The sequence below is a fragment of the Ctenopharyngodon idella genome, chromosome 19 (genome assembly GCF_019924925.1).
Source record: "Ctenopharyngodon idella isolate HZGC_01 chromosome 19, HZGC01, whole genome shotgun sequence".
Classification (NCBI taxonomy): Eukaryota; Metazoa; Chordata; class Actinopteri; order Cypriniformes; family Xenocyprididae; genus Ctenopharyngodon; species Ctenopharyngodon idella.
In genome coordinates this window covers 30677106-30695495 of record NC_067238.1, presented here as the reverse complement: position 1 = coordinate 30695495, position 18390 = coordinate 30677106, and the positions used below count along the sequence as shown (strand labels likewise).

General features: G+C 37.5%; 1 protein-coding gene across 1 annotated transcript in view; it reads left to right on the top strand.

Moving 5' to 3' along the window:
* csmd3b (CUB and Sushi multiple domains 3b) overlaps positions 1 to 18390 on the top strand; it is a 484809-nt gene that overhangs the window by 254032 nt on the left and 212387 nt on the right. The window contains 3 exon segments of the mRNA XM_051873165.1: positions 2189 to 2276; positions 4851 to 4975; positions 15325 to 15446. Of these exon segments, the coding sequence (XP_051729125.1) occupies positions 2189 to 2276; positions 4851 to 4975; positions 15325 to 15446 (335 nt within the window).

The following is an 18390-nucleotide window of genomic DNA, read 5'->3' as shown; positions in this document are numbered from 1 at the left end:
AGCAATCTGAAAAATATCAAAAGCATTAATGGATAAATCATGCCATGTAGACGTTGTAAATGTAATATTTTATTATAATGAATTGTTAGACTTTATAGACACACATGAAAGTGTTGAGATAGTTAACATGAAATACTTTTGCGAAGTCCCATAGTTTGACATGCTATATATACCATCTAAAATGATTACATTTATTTACATATTAATTTAAAATCTTGGTAAAATCCATGGACTTTGCGTGTCAATTGTCAGGTAAAGTGGGAGTTGCTTTGAAGTAGTAAGCATGGATTAATGGCATGGATATTAATGGCAATTAACTTAATCACAGTGTGGGCTGAGTATCTCAATGTTCAAAGCTCTGCAAAATACAGGAAAATCACATTTTGATAATCTGTTGCTTTTGATGTTAGTCACAGTTTCACCTGTGCTTTGACAAAATCAACCTCTGTATTGGTTTGACATTTGCATATGCTCCATTTTCCCATTGCACCTTTAATAGTTAATGAAGAAGCCAGATTGAATCTGTAAAAGTGTGAAAATGGATACTTGGAGGAAAAGCAGGTTGAAGTAACCGACAACCTTTGCAGAAAAGTACATAGACTTACGAATTGCCTCTTCAAATGGGGCTGATTTCCAAGTTGCCTGGTGAGATGAATAAAGAACAAAATTGTCAGTCTTTCTTCCTTTATAATTTGCAAGATATTGTTTTTCCTCATTTGTTTTTCTTGTTCTTTTCCTCAGAATCACTCAATGATCATGTTTAACACTCAAGGATAATGTCTTTCCATTTTTATCTTGTGCTTTTCATTATCTTTAACCTGTGGGATAAATTCACTAACAATTGCAGGACTTGAGCATGCAATATTTCAGCAGAAAAAGCTAAAAAAGCACTCTCATGAGTATTTAAATTAGGTAATTGAAATTTTTTAATCATTTGCATAATGTAGTAAATTGCCACTAAAATGATGGGAGCGCCGTGTGCAAATAAATTCAGTCATCCGTTGGCATCTTTCATTTTTAGTGAATTCCTCCTCCTGTGTCATGACCACATTTCCGTCATTCAATCAAAAGCCATTTCTGAAGAGACAGGAACATCTTGAGCCTCACTTAAAAGGATTTAACATCCAGCAGGTGTTTACAAGTCTGAATCAGTAAACAGAAATTAGAGGAAGCCACTGTTCCTCATTACATTGTCTTAGGAATACAAGTTTACAGTACAGTTAATTCAATACAAAACATCCACTTAAGAAAGCAGCGAAATGTGCAACTACTAAGACTGGTACAGGAAAAGCGGAAAAGAAAATACTCTGCATTTGCACTGAAAGTCATTTGAGCTTCTTTAATAAGTCAGGATGCATAAAAAAATGATTGTCTTCAATACAGTGGGAGTCATTTTCATTTTACAGTGCTGTGCTTGTGTGCATGCTGATGATAGTGAGCATTTCTGCATTATGTTGAGATGTCTCTTTGTTCTAACCAGCATATTTTAACTGCATGGTTAAATGCAATGGTAATTGTGCATTAATTTCATCACCCTATAGATGTGCAAGTGTGTATGTGCGTGTAAAGGGCTGCATTTGAAGTCGGGTTCACTCGGTTGGAAAATTAGAGGTGACATGGTCCTCTCAGCCTCAGATAGAAAGACTAGTCACATGACCTATGCCAACCCCTCTAACCCTTAACCTCAGCCTTTCTTAGAGTAGATCACACATATATGTTTTTTATAATAACTTAAATCAATCATATATATATATATATATATATATATATATAATATTGCACAAGGGTTGCTGCACAATGTACTTGAAAGTCCTTGAGTCAGCGTGTTCATCGACTATAATCTCCTATTAATAGTACTGATAATAAAGTATGCCCACAATTTAGAATAAAAAGCTGCTAATGCGATCTGGGATTTAGTCAGTATCTCCACTTTCAATGATGTAGTCACACTCTTACAAAGCGACAACTGCACTGAGACACATTTGTGGGAATGTGTTAATGGTTATCAATTAGATGATTCGAGTGTGTGTGTTGTGTGTTTATGTCTGTGTTTACACGTAAGCTCCACCTCCTCTTCAAATCGCAATGTCTGCAGTTCTGTGAAGCTGTTTGCATGAGGCTTGCATGACCAAAATGAAGTTTATCCGTATGTATGTGTCTAACTGCAAACTGTGCTCTGAATTTGCAGTAAACGAAGGAGGAATCAAACAGGCCTCTAACTCCTGTCCAGACCCGGGGGAACCTGAAAACGGCAAGCGCATTGGCAACGACTTTAGGTAATCATTCTTAGATGCTGTGTGTCCCAGTGAGGACTTCGCAGGAAGGTATCTGGTGACTGTTATTCCCGCATTCTCCACCAAGACTGCTAGCATTGGATGCTGATAATTATAGTCTGATTGATCAAGCGCGACATTCTGAAGTTTCTTAATGGCCCTGATATACTTATATTTGAGAATGAGCTCGTGTGACGTCATTACGAATAAAATCAGGCCAAAACTAAGTTTGTTTGGAGTTTGAATTCGAAACAGCTTGGCAAAGCGAACTTTCCAGAAAAGCTGGTAAACAAATTTGAACTCCCATTGGTCTGTGATGATGATGTAATATGTGGGTGTGGCTCTGAGACTCCGCCTTCTTTGACCAGTTAATTTCTTCTGTTCAGTCTGTCGCGGTCAGACATCCACAAGTAAAATCATGAACACACTGGAAAACCGCTTTATAAAATAAAGTTGCAATTCTGATAGAGACACTTTTCATTTTTAATACTGTAAAGCTGTTTGCTTTAAAGCAGTCTATTTTATAAAGTGCTATATAAATAAACCTGACTTGACTGGAGTGCTGAAATGCAGAGCTGATGCAGAAATATCCACATTGCTATGATCAGATGCTTTCTGAACTGCTGTTTTCTCAGCACTGTCATTTTCGTTGTATGTTTATTTTGTTATTGAAAGGAGAGTGCACAGCACATATACATATTCATCTTAACGCCACTTTCATCAGTGTGGGCGGCATCGAGATGTTATACCGCTAACATTATACCCCTGGTCACCTATTTCAGACTACTTTTAACCCCTAAGTGGAGAACGAAAAAGAGCTTCACCATGAGTATATCGGGGCCTTAATATTCAGCATCTTACATGGTGACTTTACTATAATATTGCTGCAGTGTTCGTCTCTTGTTGCTATGCTGATTTTTTTTTTTTTTTTTGTACATTGTAATGGACTTTTTTTAGCAGAAGCTTTAAAGGGTTAGTTCACCCAAAAAGGAAAATTCTGTCATTTATTACTCACCCTCATGCCGTTCCACACCCGAAAGACCTTTGTTAATCTTCGGAACACAAATTAAGATATTTTTGTTGAAATCCGATGGCTCAGTGAGGCCTCCATAGCCAGCAATGACATTTCCTCTCTCAAGATCCATTAATGTACTAAAAACATATTTAAATCAGTTCATGTGAGTACAGTGGTTCAATATTAATATTATAAAGCGACAAGAATATTTTTGGAGCGCCGAAAAAAACAAAATAACGACTTATTTAGTGATGGCCGATTTCAAAACACTGCTTTAGGAAGCTTCGGAGCACAATGAATCAGTGTATTGAACCACTGTACTCACATGAACTGATTTAAATATGTTTTTAGTACTTTTATGGATCTTGAGAGAGGAAATGTCATTGCTCCCTATGAAGGCCTCACTGAGCCATCGGATTTCAACTAAAATATCTTAATTTGTGTTCTGAAGATTAAGGAAGGTCTTACGGGTGTGGAACGGCATGAGGGTGAGTAATAAATGACAGAATTTTCATTTTTGGGTGGACTAACCCTTTAAGGTTATATACAGATTAGATAATTTCAACTCAAATCCATATTTCATGTCCGCATATTTATTTATTTGACAAGTTGTTGTGTAATAACTGGGGTAATGTACAATTAGCCCTTACATATAAAATTTTCCAAGGAGAGACGAAACCTGTATCATGAATGCAGCGCTTCTACACTGATACCTGTCATTAATATTGTAACATCTGAATATCTTACAGTAGAGTCCTCTGTTTAGCACTCCCAGAGCATATAAATCATGTTCTCCAGGGCAGACCCTTCCAAGACTTTCCCAATGTCAGGCTAATACCAGCTCTGCAGGGATGCTGACAATATGCGAGTGAAAGCGCTAATTAGGGCTAGCCGATTCAAATTGCAACACTGATGTTATTCCAGGTTTTTGTGTAACATGGCTTTAGGATTGCACAAAACCCCAGCGAATGCTGCAGAAGCGTTTCATGTTTGTAAGCCGAGGTTTTTACGCACAGGATCGCGCAACGACTGTTTGTTGTTTCCTCAAATGAAAGTACATGAAAGGTCAGTGTCGGGAGTTTGCTGAGTGGATTTGTTGAGATCTGTCCAATCCCAGATTGAAGGAAACGTTGAAGAAATGGAGAAAGGAGAATGGAGAATTTTATAGAGTATCAAGGCGCACCACAGTATCGATTGGAAGGATGATAAAGAAGCTCTTTTGATATGCTTTCATTTATTTATCCCTCTCTTGTGCATGTTGCAATACTTTCCTCTCTAACTTCTTTGTGTGTGTGTGTGCTTGCGTAGACCTGAGAGGATACAGCATATTTCATTTGAAATGTTAATGTTTCACTATATTTTTCAGTACCGTCTTGGCTGAATGACTGATACCGTGGTACACAATGTTATAACCCACTGAACTGTACTTTTAGCTCTCACTGCCTTATTTTCATGTGCATCAAATTAAATGGCTTTCACCCTGATCATTCAGTCATGCTAATGGATTTGTGTTGGATCTGATTTGTTTGTCATTCTGTGCATATGGGTCCTGATCCCCACAGTATTGGTGCCACAGCCCAGTTCACCTGTGATGAAGATCACGTTCTACAGGGTTCCAAGAGCATCACGTGTCAGAGAGTGGCGGAGGTGTTCGCGGCATGGACTGATCATAGGCCTGTCTGTAGAGGTGAGTCTGGCCCTTGCTAACCACAATGAACATCTGTATATGTTTCTGTTCAAATTCCAAATCAGATTCATGTTAGGGTGTGTTCACACTTCGATTAAAATGAACTCTGGTGCAATTGCTCTGTGTGAACACTGTCATGTGAACTCCGGTGCTCACCAAACAACCCACCTATTGCGGTTCGACAAAAATATGAACGCAACACAGACCAAAGACATCTAAATGAACCAAAATCAGGATGTGATGCCACAAGATGCAACCCTAAAAAGAACAGAATGCTCAAGCATACCTGGTTCTTATCATAGTCACGATGTTGCCGCATTACAGTTCAGTACAGCTGTTTGAACCGCATCTTCTTGCAGCAGATCTTTGTTTGTGTGCAGTGGAGAAATTCCTGGCACTGTTTTGACTCCTTAATCCTGAAGTTTAAAGGGGTGGTTGATAATGATTTCACTTTTTTTAACTTTAGTTAGTGTGTAATGTTGCTGTTTGAGCATAAACAACATCTGCAAAGTTACGATGCTCAAAGTTCAATGCAAAGGGAGATATTTTCTTTTATAGAAATTGCTTTTTAAGGACTACAACAAATGGCTGGTAGGGACTACAACGAGCTTCTTTCAGGGTTGATGACTTTTGGAAAGCGGGCTGGGAGCAGCAGCTCATTTGCATTTAAAGGGACACACACAAAAATGGCGTGTTTTTGCTCACACCTAAATAGGGGCAAATTTGACAAGCTATAATAAATGATCTGTGGGGTATTTTGAGCTGAAACTTCACAGACACATTCTGGGGACACTAGAGACTTATATTACATCTTGTGAAAAGGGGCATAATAGGTTCCCTTTAAAAGGATAGTTCACCCAAAACTGTTGTATCATGATTTACTCGCACTCATGTTGTTCCAAACCCATGTGATGCAAAAAGAGATGTTTAGAAGAATGTTCACACTGCTTTTTGCTATACAATAAAAGTGGATGGAGACCAGAGGCTGTGTATAAAATTGGTTTATACGACTCATGTGCTATGTCCAACTCTTCTGAAGCCATACAATACACTCTCAGAAAAAAAAAGAAAGAAAAAAAGAGAAAAAAATAGGGGTACAACAGCTGGTCACTTTGTATAATTTACCCCTAAAAGATTCATATTAAGGTACATATTATTACTAATATGCACCTTTTAGGGGTAGATAAGGTACAAAGTTGTCCCTTTAAAGGGATCATGACAGGTATTTTTTATTACTTTAATGTGTTCCTTGAGGCACACAAAAAAAATTATAATGCAGAAAAATATTATTTTTAACCTTCAGCTGCTTTAAATGTGCAGTGTGTAAATTTTAGCGGGATCTAGCGATGAGGTTGCGAATTGCTCAGTCCACCACTGACCCTTCCCTTTTGAAGCACATAGAGAAGCTACGATGGCCGACACAGGACAAAGATGTTGTTATCTGAGACAGCAGAGGGTAGCCAGTCAAGCAATGAGGTTTCTTCTTACTTCTAACAGTCTCTGCTTCTAATAAACCAGACGACTACTACTTTTTCGTAGGTATTCAACGTAGTGACGATGCAAACTGCCTCTAAAAACACCAACGATGAAGATCAACATAGTGATGAAACGGGCCTCTGTAGAGTGTTTGTCCGTTTAGGGCTACTGTAGAAACATACCGGCGCAAAATGGCGACTTAACATGTAAGTGGTGTATGTAGATGGTATTTGGTAATTCTAAGGTAATAAAAACATAATGGTTCATTATGTAAGGTTTTTATACACTACTGAAAACATAGTTATGTATATTATATCGCATTTCTGTCAATAGATCCTCCTAAAATTGACATACTGCACCTTTAAGGCTTGTCAGTAAATGGCTACTGTTATGATTGGCTAACATCATTGCATGGGGAAAAAGTATCAACACCCCCTCACTATTGCATGTGAGTAAGTGATTTGAAAACATTATCCATATAAAACCGTCATTTACAGACAATGCATTATCAAATTTTTTGCGATGCAGCTGCTCTCAGATCCAATACAGTTGGCTACTATCTTTCAACAAAAGTTTCTTTGCGAACTCTCCATTACACTGTGCCTCATTTGCAAAACAATCTGCAGTCAAATGCTCCGAACAAACATATAATCCTCCGATCCGGGACATCATTAAAAATAAACTTCCTTTCTCTTCCATTTGTCCTGTTGTCAGCAGACTCAAGTCCATGGAGGACGTCAGAAACTGAACGGGCATCTGTATACTGTAAATGGTCTATGGTGAGATGATACGCCATACGAGATGATAAGCCATATCGGTTTGATTTTTGGGTGAACTATCCCTTTAAGATTAACCCTGCACAGTCTCTATATAGGTTGTCAGCCTTCTCTTATTTCAGCATTATGAATTTGGGTCAGCCATCGAGAAGAGATGTTTGGTCTGAATACTTAGTAGGATTAATTATAGCTAGAAGGGGTAGGTTAGAAGGAGTAATATTAATTAATTTCAGGAGTGTTTGCAGTTGTCTCATGACAAGCTTACTAATCAACTTTTTTTGCACTGGATCTGATAGTATTGCCATGGCAACCACTAAAATTCAGAGCAGAATTTGCATGCCGGCAGCGACTTCTAGCTTTTCACAGCCCTAATGGCTTTAAGTGTCAGTTGGCTGCCCTGGGCAAACAAACAGGAATTGGACTGTCTCCATCATTCAGGAGGACACTTTAATTATAGCTCAAAATGAAGTGGAGTGACACAGACACTTTCATCAGCATTTAGGGATCATGGGATGTTTTGCCTTTTTGTTTCTATTTACTTGCTTATTTTAAACACTTATCATTAATTAAGCAAGCTCAACAGTCATGAATTAGTTTGAAGTTAAGTTAGCTCTCGTCTCTGTTTTTAGTGTTTATTTAAAACAAGGGCATCTTGCTATCATCTGTTAGTTAGCAGCTCGCATGGTCTTTTAACTGCAGAAGTGACTAGCCAGGTTAAAATCCCAGCTGCGCAGGGGTGGGAACGTTGTAAAACTGCACCGCTATTAGCACAAACGATGCATTTCCATGCAGTGTAATTTACATAATTTCCTTTTATGAATATTATCATGCATTTGCCTGTATTGTTTTGACCTGTACATTGGCTTTGTTGAGCTACAGAATTACTATGCATGTAAAATTATAACAACAACATTCATAAATGACTTTTATTGACATCATATTTTACTTTATGTTGCATGTCTTAATTAGAGCAGATAAAATAATAAACTGGATAATATAAGAGGGATATTAAGTTGTCACATGGTCACGTTACTATGTCCCCCGCCTATGTGTTTAATTATATTACAGTAGCTTTTTTTCCCCCAGTGACCAGTTGCTCTTAAATGTGTGACATGGGTTTGTGTTTTTCGTTTCTGTCACAGCTGTGGATAGTCACTAATGAAAGGGTTTGCATGTTTTTGTGGTGCCATCAGCCAGTCATTGTTCTCCAATTCCAGAGCAGGAACATTAGGATTTGCAGCTCAGGCTATATTGGCTTGAAAACTTCTGTCTGGAACATGAGCAAAAAGCTCTGCCAGAAAGCTCTGCACTAGCCAAGCGACTGCCATTGATATGAAAGTGAATGCTAACACACTCTGCAGGTATTTCAGACCTCCTTGAGCAGAACCCAGAAAGTGCGACCCCAAGTGGCTACCTAGGGAAACAGTTTATCTTCGCAGCTCATTTTTGTGCTTATTTATCAGCGGATAGAAAAAGACAGAGAATTTACTGTCACATGTGGCCCTTTTAAAAACTCAAACCACTGTCAATTGCTTGCAAATAATGTTTAGTAATTCTTGATTTTTGAAACAAGACAAGGCAATTGGTCTTGATGTAGAAGGACGAGCACTCTTAAATAGGTGATTTTGTTTCCAAGATGGACTATAAATGCGTGTTTGGATGTGTGTACTCTGAGTTTTATGGCTTTAAGGCCACGCCATGCAGGAAAATAAAGGTGTGGAGCAGTGTTCGAGGTTTAATGATGTAATTGATCATTCTAGGTGGCAATTGTTTTTTGTTCAGCCTGTTCCAATGTCTTGGAGTCTCCTAATCTTTATGCTTGCTGCTGACTTGGCCCATTTTCCCTGTAGAGGTCGGCTTCAGTGTCAGGAAGTGTAAAACGGCAAATAGGGCTGAATATACAAGGGATGCATAAAGGAAGTCATCTTAGAACTAAAAGCGTATCGAAATGCCAAAACCGACGGCAATGTTCTTGATTAAACGATCCGATAATGTAAGAATCACAGCAGGCAGTCAGGCTAATGTACTTTTAAACCAAAGAGGTAGGAAAAGCAGGTAAAAAATATTTTTAATAAACTCTGTAAAACTTTATACAAGTTTATCCGATCCTTAAATCATTCCAAGAGTACTGATATATACAGTTCAGCAGAGTGGTGTGGATTGTGACTCTTTCTGCAGGTTATATAGTTATGCCAGTAGGTGGCGACAAGTGACTTTTCTTTATAAATGAATTGCGGAGTTATTCATTCAACCCATTCGTTTATTAAAAGGAGCAAAACTGTCTGCATCAAACCAGTAGCATTACTTTGCAACTGGTCTTTATCGTATGAATGGGCCTCATTCATGAAACTTTCGTAAATATACGAGTAATTTGTGTGTAAAATGGACCTCACATGGATTCACAAATGCTTTGTATACAATGGATTTGGTAGTTCAACGTGTGTATATTAATGAATTCCAAACATTTGTAAATAGTGTGCACGGTCATTCATAATTAGCATAATCCCCACCCATGAGTTACAACTACGCAAATTACGTGTCCAGGAATGCTGTGAATCTTCTGGACTTCCTTCTCGGGATTGCAATAACCAGCAATATTAACTTCTCCATTGTTGTTCAGTCATTGTACAAGTAGGATGATTGGTCCATATAGTATAGTTTGTCCCGCCCCTCCTCCACTGTGATTGGACGGCTGGGTAAAAAGTGACAGTGACGAGCACTGCCTGTTACCCAAAGTTGAACAGTTAAAAACTAAATAAATAAAGGCAGGGCAAATCAACTTGTGAAATATTATTATGGTATATAGTGCATCAAAATGCAATGTCATTTATGCATCATTTATGCATCAAAATGAAATGCCATCTGTTTGCGTAAATTAGAACACAGAACGTTCATCATTTACATGTGTTAGGGAGCAGAATTTACGCCAGAACGGCTTTATGAATGATTTACACAATAATTCGTTCTGCTCGTGTTTCATGAATGAGGCCCAATATGTGTAGTATGAATGAATACTACATTCATAATGTTGTCATTGTTATGTGGCCTACCAGTGTCACTGACATTCACAAATCCCCTCCAATGGCCTCATGGGATAGTAATGTGTCAATCTTTGTCGGCGGACCACAAATAGGCAGTGTAACTGGCAATATTGTATCTAAAATGTTACTCAATATTAGCTTCTTATAAAATTTATACAAATTTTATTTGACTTAAATTCACCTTTCGACGCTGTAAACCCTAACGCTCAAAATAATTAATTGGTTTGAGTAGAGCCAACTCAAATTAAACAAATTAGTTCATTCAAATTAACTTTAGAACTTTTTTAGAACTTTCTTTTTCTTTTGAGTTCACAAAAAATACACATTTTAAGTAATCTGAATTGTTTCATTGTTTTGAGTTTTATGAACTTGTTTCTTTTGAATTTAGACTTAACTTAAATTTTATCAAAGCAAAGCAAAGTTTCCACTACTAAAAATATTTAAATTAAGATTACATGATAATTTATGATGATTTATAAGTATGATAAATTTATGATTACACAAGTTAAATGTATGAATTAGTTTACTCAAATATTTCAAGTTAAAAGCAATTAAAATGTACGAGTACAAAATGAAAATCTGCAAGTTCTGCTTACTTAAACTTTAAATTTCTTAACTTAAAATATTTGAAAATAATTTTTTTTATTTTATTTATTTTTTTTATTGGAGTTTTGCCAACTTATTCGGCTTTACAGTGTATAAAGCTTGTACACTGAATATTCAGATATGAATCTGTATCCTGTATTTCTTTTCCCCCTTACTTCTTTACCTTTGACTTCTTTTGTAAACAAATGTCAGTCTTGCGTTCTAGTCATTGTTTTGTGAAGGTGGGATAAAAAGTGACAGGTTATCGTTGGCCAAGTAATGAATTGTTTGCTCATCCTGCCCTTTAATTTTATAGATAATTTCTCTCTGGCTGCTTTGCTACAGGCGAGAGAGCCAAGCCAAGGCCGTTCATTTAGCAGGCCGTAATTGAGCTGTCAGGGAAGGCACAAGCATGCGCAGATATACGTCATTGAGAGAACTGATGTAGGTTTCTGGACCGTTTCCCTGAGCTCTTAAATCGCCAGCTTGTCCATAAGTCGTTGTCGTCAGTATGTAAGAACAGTACAGCAACACTGAGGCGCAGCGACAGGAATAACAGCAGGGATGGACTTGTGAATTGTTTATGGACACCCTGTGTACACTGCATCAGTGTTGTAGCTCTTAGTATCGCACGTCTAGAGAAAAGTGGGAAGGACTAAGAGACATTATTAGTGAGATAGCATGATGGAGAGAGAGATACAGAGGGTAAAACAAATAGTAGAAGCGTGTACTGTCGTAATTGTACAATAAAAAGAACAAGAAGACAGAAAAAAATAAGTCAGAGGGCAGTGCTTATCTTGTCAACTGAATGACCACTGAAAATGTTTGTTGATGAGACCTTTGATGCTTGCAAAGACAAGGCCAAAAGAATCAGTGTGTATTCAAACGATTTTAATAAAAAATATTCATTTTAACATTTTATAGATACACTACTATTTAAATTTTGACCTTCGGTAGGATTTTTTTAATGGTTTGAAAGAAAACATTTTAAAAAGCTGCGTTTATTTGATTAAAATTCAGTAAAAATTCTGAAATAACTGATTTCTGTTGTAATATATTTTAAAATGTTATTTATTCCTGTGATGGCAAAGCTGCATTTTCAGCAGCCATAACATACCTTGTTATTATCAGTATTGAAAACAGTTGTGCTGCTTAATATTTTTGTGATAATATTTTTGATAATTTTCCAAAAGAAAAGCATTTATTTGATTTTTTTAAATCAGTTTAATGCATCCTATAAAAGTGTTGTTTCATGAAATTTCATTAATTTCTCTCTCTCTCTCTCTCTCTCTCGGTTAAAATTGCATTCCAGGGGGCACTGCAATATATAAAAATGTGATATTAAAACACAAACATGGAGGATACATTTTATGTTTTATGTTGAAAAATCTTGTAAATGTTCTTTTTAAAATAAATAAATAAACAAGATAAAATTTCACAAGATGCTCAAATTCGCTTAAACATTTAATTAATGTACATTAATGAACAAATTAAATATTGAACAAAAAACTGTGCAGAAAATGTTTGCTGTAAGACAGAAAGAGTGAAGGGTGTTGCCACAAATAGCTCGTAGCCAGGGACAGAAATCATCCTGTGATCCTCATGTAACTTGCTAGCTGTGTCAGATTTGTGTTAAGGAGTGCCTGCAGCTTTCTGGACAGCTGCCGCCGTCGTTGGGGGTCTGTGTGCTCAGAGAACATGACCACCTACTGCGCAGACTTACAAAAAGCACCATTCCCCCGCAATGTTATCCACTCGAGAACCCACTCAGTATGGATGAGAAGTGTCTCTCTCTCTCTCTCTCTCTCTCTCTCTCTCTCTCTCTCTCTCTCTCACACACACACACACACACACACACACACACACGCACGTACGTGTGAAATTTGTGTGACTCTCTCAGCAGGTCCCTAACCTTTACCTCTCGACTAAATCACTACATTCATGTCACTTGGGTGCCTGTTTGTTCCTGGAGCTACAGGCTGCACAAACTAATTGAGAAGATGCAACATGAAATCATGCAGAAAATTGTCTAGATCTATATATATACTTTTTTTTTTCTTGACATCACAGGGGTACGCTGGGTTAATCATAAATTTCAGTTCATCCATTTATTGGGCCCGACACCTGACATCCTCCCTTTTGCTCTCGCTTTCATTTTTGGGTTGTTAAAAAGTAAAAAAAGTGATTAAACAGGTGAATTTGTTATAATGTGAAATTAGAGGTAATTGTAAAGCCTCGCTAGAACAGACCTCTTAACATTGTTACAGTGCTTTGCAACTGGTGTCGTGTTTTCTAATGGGGTCACTGACAGCAGGAGAAAACAATGTTAAATTCAATTAATAAAATGAACCAAACTAACCACACACACACAAATAAATAAATAAATAAATATATTTATATATATATATATATATATATATAAACACACATGGGGAGCGATATAATATGTGTCAAGGACCAGATTGTTATTAGCAAAATAATTTTAAGCCTAGTTTTTACAAGCAATATAATATAATAAGTTTATTTAATAATGTGCTGAAAAAGATATGCTGTTTGTTTTTTTTTCCATTAAACATTTTCTAGATATTTAAATAATATGCTTTATTTAGTAGACAATTATTTAATCTAGGAAAAAAACATTATTATAATATCATGCATTCTTTTGTTGTTGTTGTTGTTGTTGTTGTTTTTACCACAAATTCTTGTTTAATTGGGCCGTGAAAATATATGAGAGAATGTGACTCAGACTACATTAAATAAGAGATTGCTTTCAACAGGGATAAATATGATTTGTGCCAACCACAATGTTTTTAGTGCAGTGAATTATTGGCTGTCGAGAGCATGAAGCCATTGAGATTCAATTTTGTATGATGAACACTTTTGGTACTTGATGTACCACTTGTTGTCCAAAGTGAAATCTGGGTTTTATTTTTAATACAGTTCATGTAATGTATGACTGATTTGCATATTACTCACAAGACTCTGTAACATGAGGTAATATTTCCCAATGTATTTCTTGATTTTGTTTTTAGGGTCTACTAGAATATGCTTGAATGTTCAAAAAACACTTTATATTTCCCATATTCTCCATTGTTGCAGCTCCTCTCTTCCCAGTCTGTCAGTAACGCTCTGTTTAGTTCCTGTCTCTATGAAGCCCCTCCTTCTGAAAAGCTCAATGTGCTCTGATTGGTCGGCTGGACCAGTGTGTTGTGATTGGTCAAGCACTTTGAGCGTGTTTGGGAAATGTCCCGCCCCTTACCATAACTGCCAGTTTCAACTCACTACTAACTAACTCAACCAGGCCCCGCCCCTTTATTTTGCGTATGTCTTGGGCGGGAATTATTTAAATGAGGAATATTGTGTCGTGTCCATTCCCGGAAGAAAACTCAAGACTACAATGGAGGTGTTTTAGAAACAGTGACACTGATATAGAGAATAGCTCCCTTTGGACTTTGTAACTTTGCAGACCTTTTTCGTGCTCAAACAGCAACATTACACACTAAAGAAAGTTGAACATGTGAAAAAGCGTAGTAGGACCCCTTTAATAAACACACAGACACAAACACACTGCCCTCAGCTCTCACTGGCTCCACATAGGTTTATTGGTATTCCTCCCTTATGACTGTTGATAGGTGTTTCACGCAAACACCTCATCATTTCGAGCTAAAGTTTATTACGGATGCCAGACTGGAGAGGGCTTGTCACAGGATACTTCTCTAATTAGGAGCCCCTTGACGAGAGGATGACTTTCAGAGGAAAAAGAATGCTTTTGGGCCTGAAGGAGCCTCATGGTTCCCCCGTGCTTGCCTGAGATAATGAGTTATTCATTTTCAAAAGCAATCAAGATGTCAGGAGCTGATAGTGAAACCTGCTGCCGTTGGAGATAATGCCTCCTTGTCTTTTCATCAAAGCCCTGTCACTTTGACATCAACCATGATAAATGCGGCAAAAGTACAAGAGGCTGGATTTGAGAAGGCGTAAACCCGCAGTCGTCAATTTTAAGATATCACTGTCACTGGCTTTGGGAGAGAAACACCAGAGCGTGTCTACTTAGCAAATTATAACTGACGTTTCTATATTAAGATGACGAATCAGGCCCAAGTGTGTTTGGCTAAGCCTGCTTCGAATTAACTCGTTTAGCCGGCATGAAGTTAGTCATCTGAGGATTTGATTGGATTGCTAATCGTTGACAAATTAAGACGGTCATGGATGACTGGTGGAGGCTTGTGGCTTATATTCCAATATGAGCCATGCAAATCCCGCAAAAACATTACGAGCGGTAAGTGAAACTCAATCCCTCGAGATGGTGGGGTCGCAGACTTTTTTTCCCTCCTAATTATCAAATCAATAGTTGAAAACATTAAGTGGCTGCTGACCACAGCTGAAACCATTTAGCTGAGGCTTTGACATGTTTTTGAAGGGAAAAGGCACATTCCTGATTGTTTTTCTCCTTCTTTTTTCCTTTATACAGTGAAAACTTGTGGATCAAATCTTCAAGGTCCGTCAGGGACTTTCACCTCACCGAATTTCCCCATTCAGTATGAGAGCAACTCCCAGTGTGTGTGGATCATCACAGCCAGCAACCTAAACAAGGTAAGAGCAAAAAAAGTATTTTTGATAATGCCTTTTATATTCTATAACATTTAGATGTTAGGAGATTAGGGTGGGGAATCGAAAACCAGTTCCAATTCTGGAATCGAAAAAGGTTAGGAATCGGATACTTGTTATAAGATGAAAAATTTTGATTCCTCTTATCGATTCCTTTGTGTGGACATTAATACGACTTTAAACCATTCAAGCGTAAGAAGACTCGCACACTGTTTTCTGTGCTGCGCACACATCCAAAACCTGCGCACAGAAAGCCGCCTATCATACTGAATAGTGTGTGATACTAAACTGAGTTCTCTTCTGCGTCTTTTTGCACTTGAACGGACAAATACACACAGAAATGTCAAAATATCCTCATAAACACAGTCGGTTATGTCTTAAGTGAACGTAAACAGTTGAGAAAGAAAACACTTAACAGTATATTGGATATGTGCAGCTCTTAAAGTGACAGCAGCCTAATATTCCCGCTGCCGTCTCTATAATAACATTAATCAAACAACAACAAAGAGAAAATTCACTCGCTGATCTTGACTGAATAACGTTTGTAACTATATTTGTAATGTATATATTATTTGTAAAGTGCAGTGTTATTTTACATTTGATTACAGTTTCTGTATCTGAATACCTGAAAATCTTAAAACACCATTTATTTCAATCGTATCTTTGTTCAGTTGTATTTATTTGTGCAATTGCTAATTTGTTTATTGTTTTTTTGTTTACTTGTCTTTAATAATGCTCGAAATTTATATTAGTTAGACTAGTTGTTTTTGCTGTGGTATTTTTAAACCATCGGCAAAAGTTCCTTGTGTAAGTGTTCTTTAGCCTGTGGATTTTTGTTCATGGTATTCAGCTACAATGAAATGCTTTGCAATTATACAGAATAAATGTCAATGAAATTTTTAATTTTTTTAGCTTATTGGAATTGAAATTGGGAATCGATAAGAATCGGAATCGATAAGCAGAATTGGAATTGTTAAAATTCAAACAATACCCAACCTATAAGATCATGGTTGGGAACATCTGTTTCATGATTCTGGAAAAATAACTATTGTTTGGATTTCTGGGAGCACTTCGGATGTGTGTTTTGCACACAAAACTTCTCACACAGCGCATGAGCACCGAATTAAGTTCTCTTTTGCATCTTCTTGCGCTTGAATATTTAAATTGGCAAGTCTTAAAGGGTTAGTTCACCCAAAAATGATGGAATGACGAATGCAGAATCGAAGAAGATAGAGCAAAACAAAACACTGGTCACAAATTAGAAGTCTAAAACAAGAAATTTTAAAGAGAAATGTCAGAGGATTTTGATGTAAGAGTAGAGGAGCTTGAGTTTGTTGCACAGCCCTTTTTGTTTAAATCACGAGAAGCGCCTAAGCTTACGATACTCCTACGTCATACATCACGTTACGGGTTATTCATGTGGCGCAAGTCAACTTGCGTAGTATGTGTTTGGTTGTCAGCCGGAAGCTAGTTATTTTAGATTATAAAGTTTTAAATATGGATATATTTCTTACAAAAACCTATGGTTTTGCTTTAGAAGACCTTTATTATCCACCCGGAGCCGTGTGGAGTACTTTTACGATGGATGAATGCACTTTTTTTGCTTCAAAATCGGGCCCCTCATTCACTGCCATTATAAAACTTGGAAGAGCCAGGAAATTTTTAAATACATCTCCGATTGTATTTGTTTGAAAGAAGAAAGTAATTTTTGGGTAAACTATCCCTTTTAACTTTCTTAATGATGCAGCACTGGCCCAATCGGGCAAGTGACAGTTTCATCAACTGCCCCGGGCGTCGTTTATGCTGTCCCCGGGCCATCAGGCAGTCCTTATTGTCGAGCCCTGACTGTGGTCCACAGGTTGGCATTAGTATTCTGCCGTGACTCGGCTCAGCTTCGTGTACAGGGCCTGTGGTGATGCTGTCGTCGCAGTATCAGAGAGAGTGCATGGGCGTCTGATCCTTTGACTCCCCTGTCTCTCCTGGCCTTCTGTGCGATTGCTCCTGGCCTCCTCCCTTGTTTTTCTTTTTGCACGTTATTGTGGCCTTGTCCCCTACAAACACCTCCCTCTCCATCCCTTCTTCCTCACAAAGCCCTTACACTTTTATAGGGAACTGCATGATGGGCTTTGTTAGTTATGTGTGTATAAAGGTGAACAGTGTCTGTTTTATTGCTCTTGTGGATTTTATGGCCACACTTCAGTTTAATTCCAACGTTTTGAATTGCACCCCTGCAACAGCCACATTGAGGGAAGAAAATATGAGCATGTGAATGTGTGTAGGGAGATAATCAGTGTATAAATATGTGAATGTGTGAGAGAGAAAGAGAGAGATGTTACTCGTGTAGGGTGGAGAATTCAGTGATTCTGCTTCGTCTTAACGATTCTGGTTCAGTTAATGATTCTTTTGAGTTTGAAAAAGAAATATTTGAATGCATTTGTAGAATCTGGATTATTGCAATAGCGAATATAAAGCAAAAGGACACAAAATGAGAAACGTTTTGAATTCACTAAAAAGAACCAGCTCAAAAGAGTCTTTCACTCGGGAGTCGTATTTTGATCTCTTGGTATGTTTTTGATCCTCTAAAAAGAACTCATTAGAGTCATTCACTTGAGAATCGGACTTCACTGGTTGAGCTTTATGTTTTTGATTCACTAAAACATACCAGTTCATAAGGTCATTTGATCAAGAATCAGACTTCACTGGCTACACTGTAGTTTTTTGATTCTGTGAAAAGATCCGGCTCATAAGCGCCATTCTCTTGAGAATCTGATTTCATCGCTTATGCCGTATGTTTTTCATTCACTAAAACGGACTGTTTCATAGGAGTCATTAGCTTGAGAATTGCACTTTTGTTTTTTTGTTTTGATTCACTTAATAATTCAGCTCATAAGAGTCATGCAATCGGGAATCAAAGTTCACTAGTGTCACT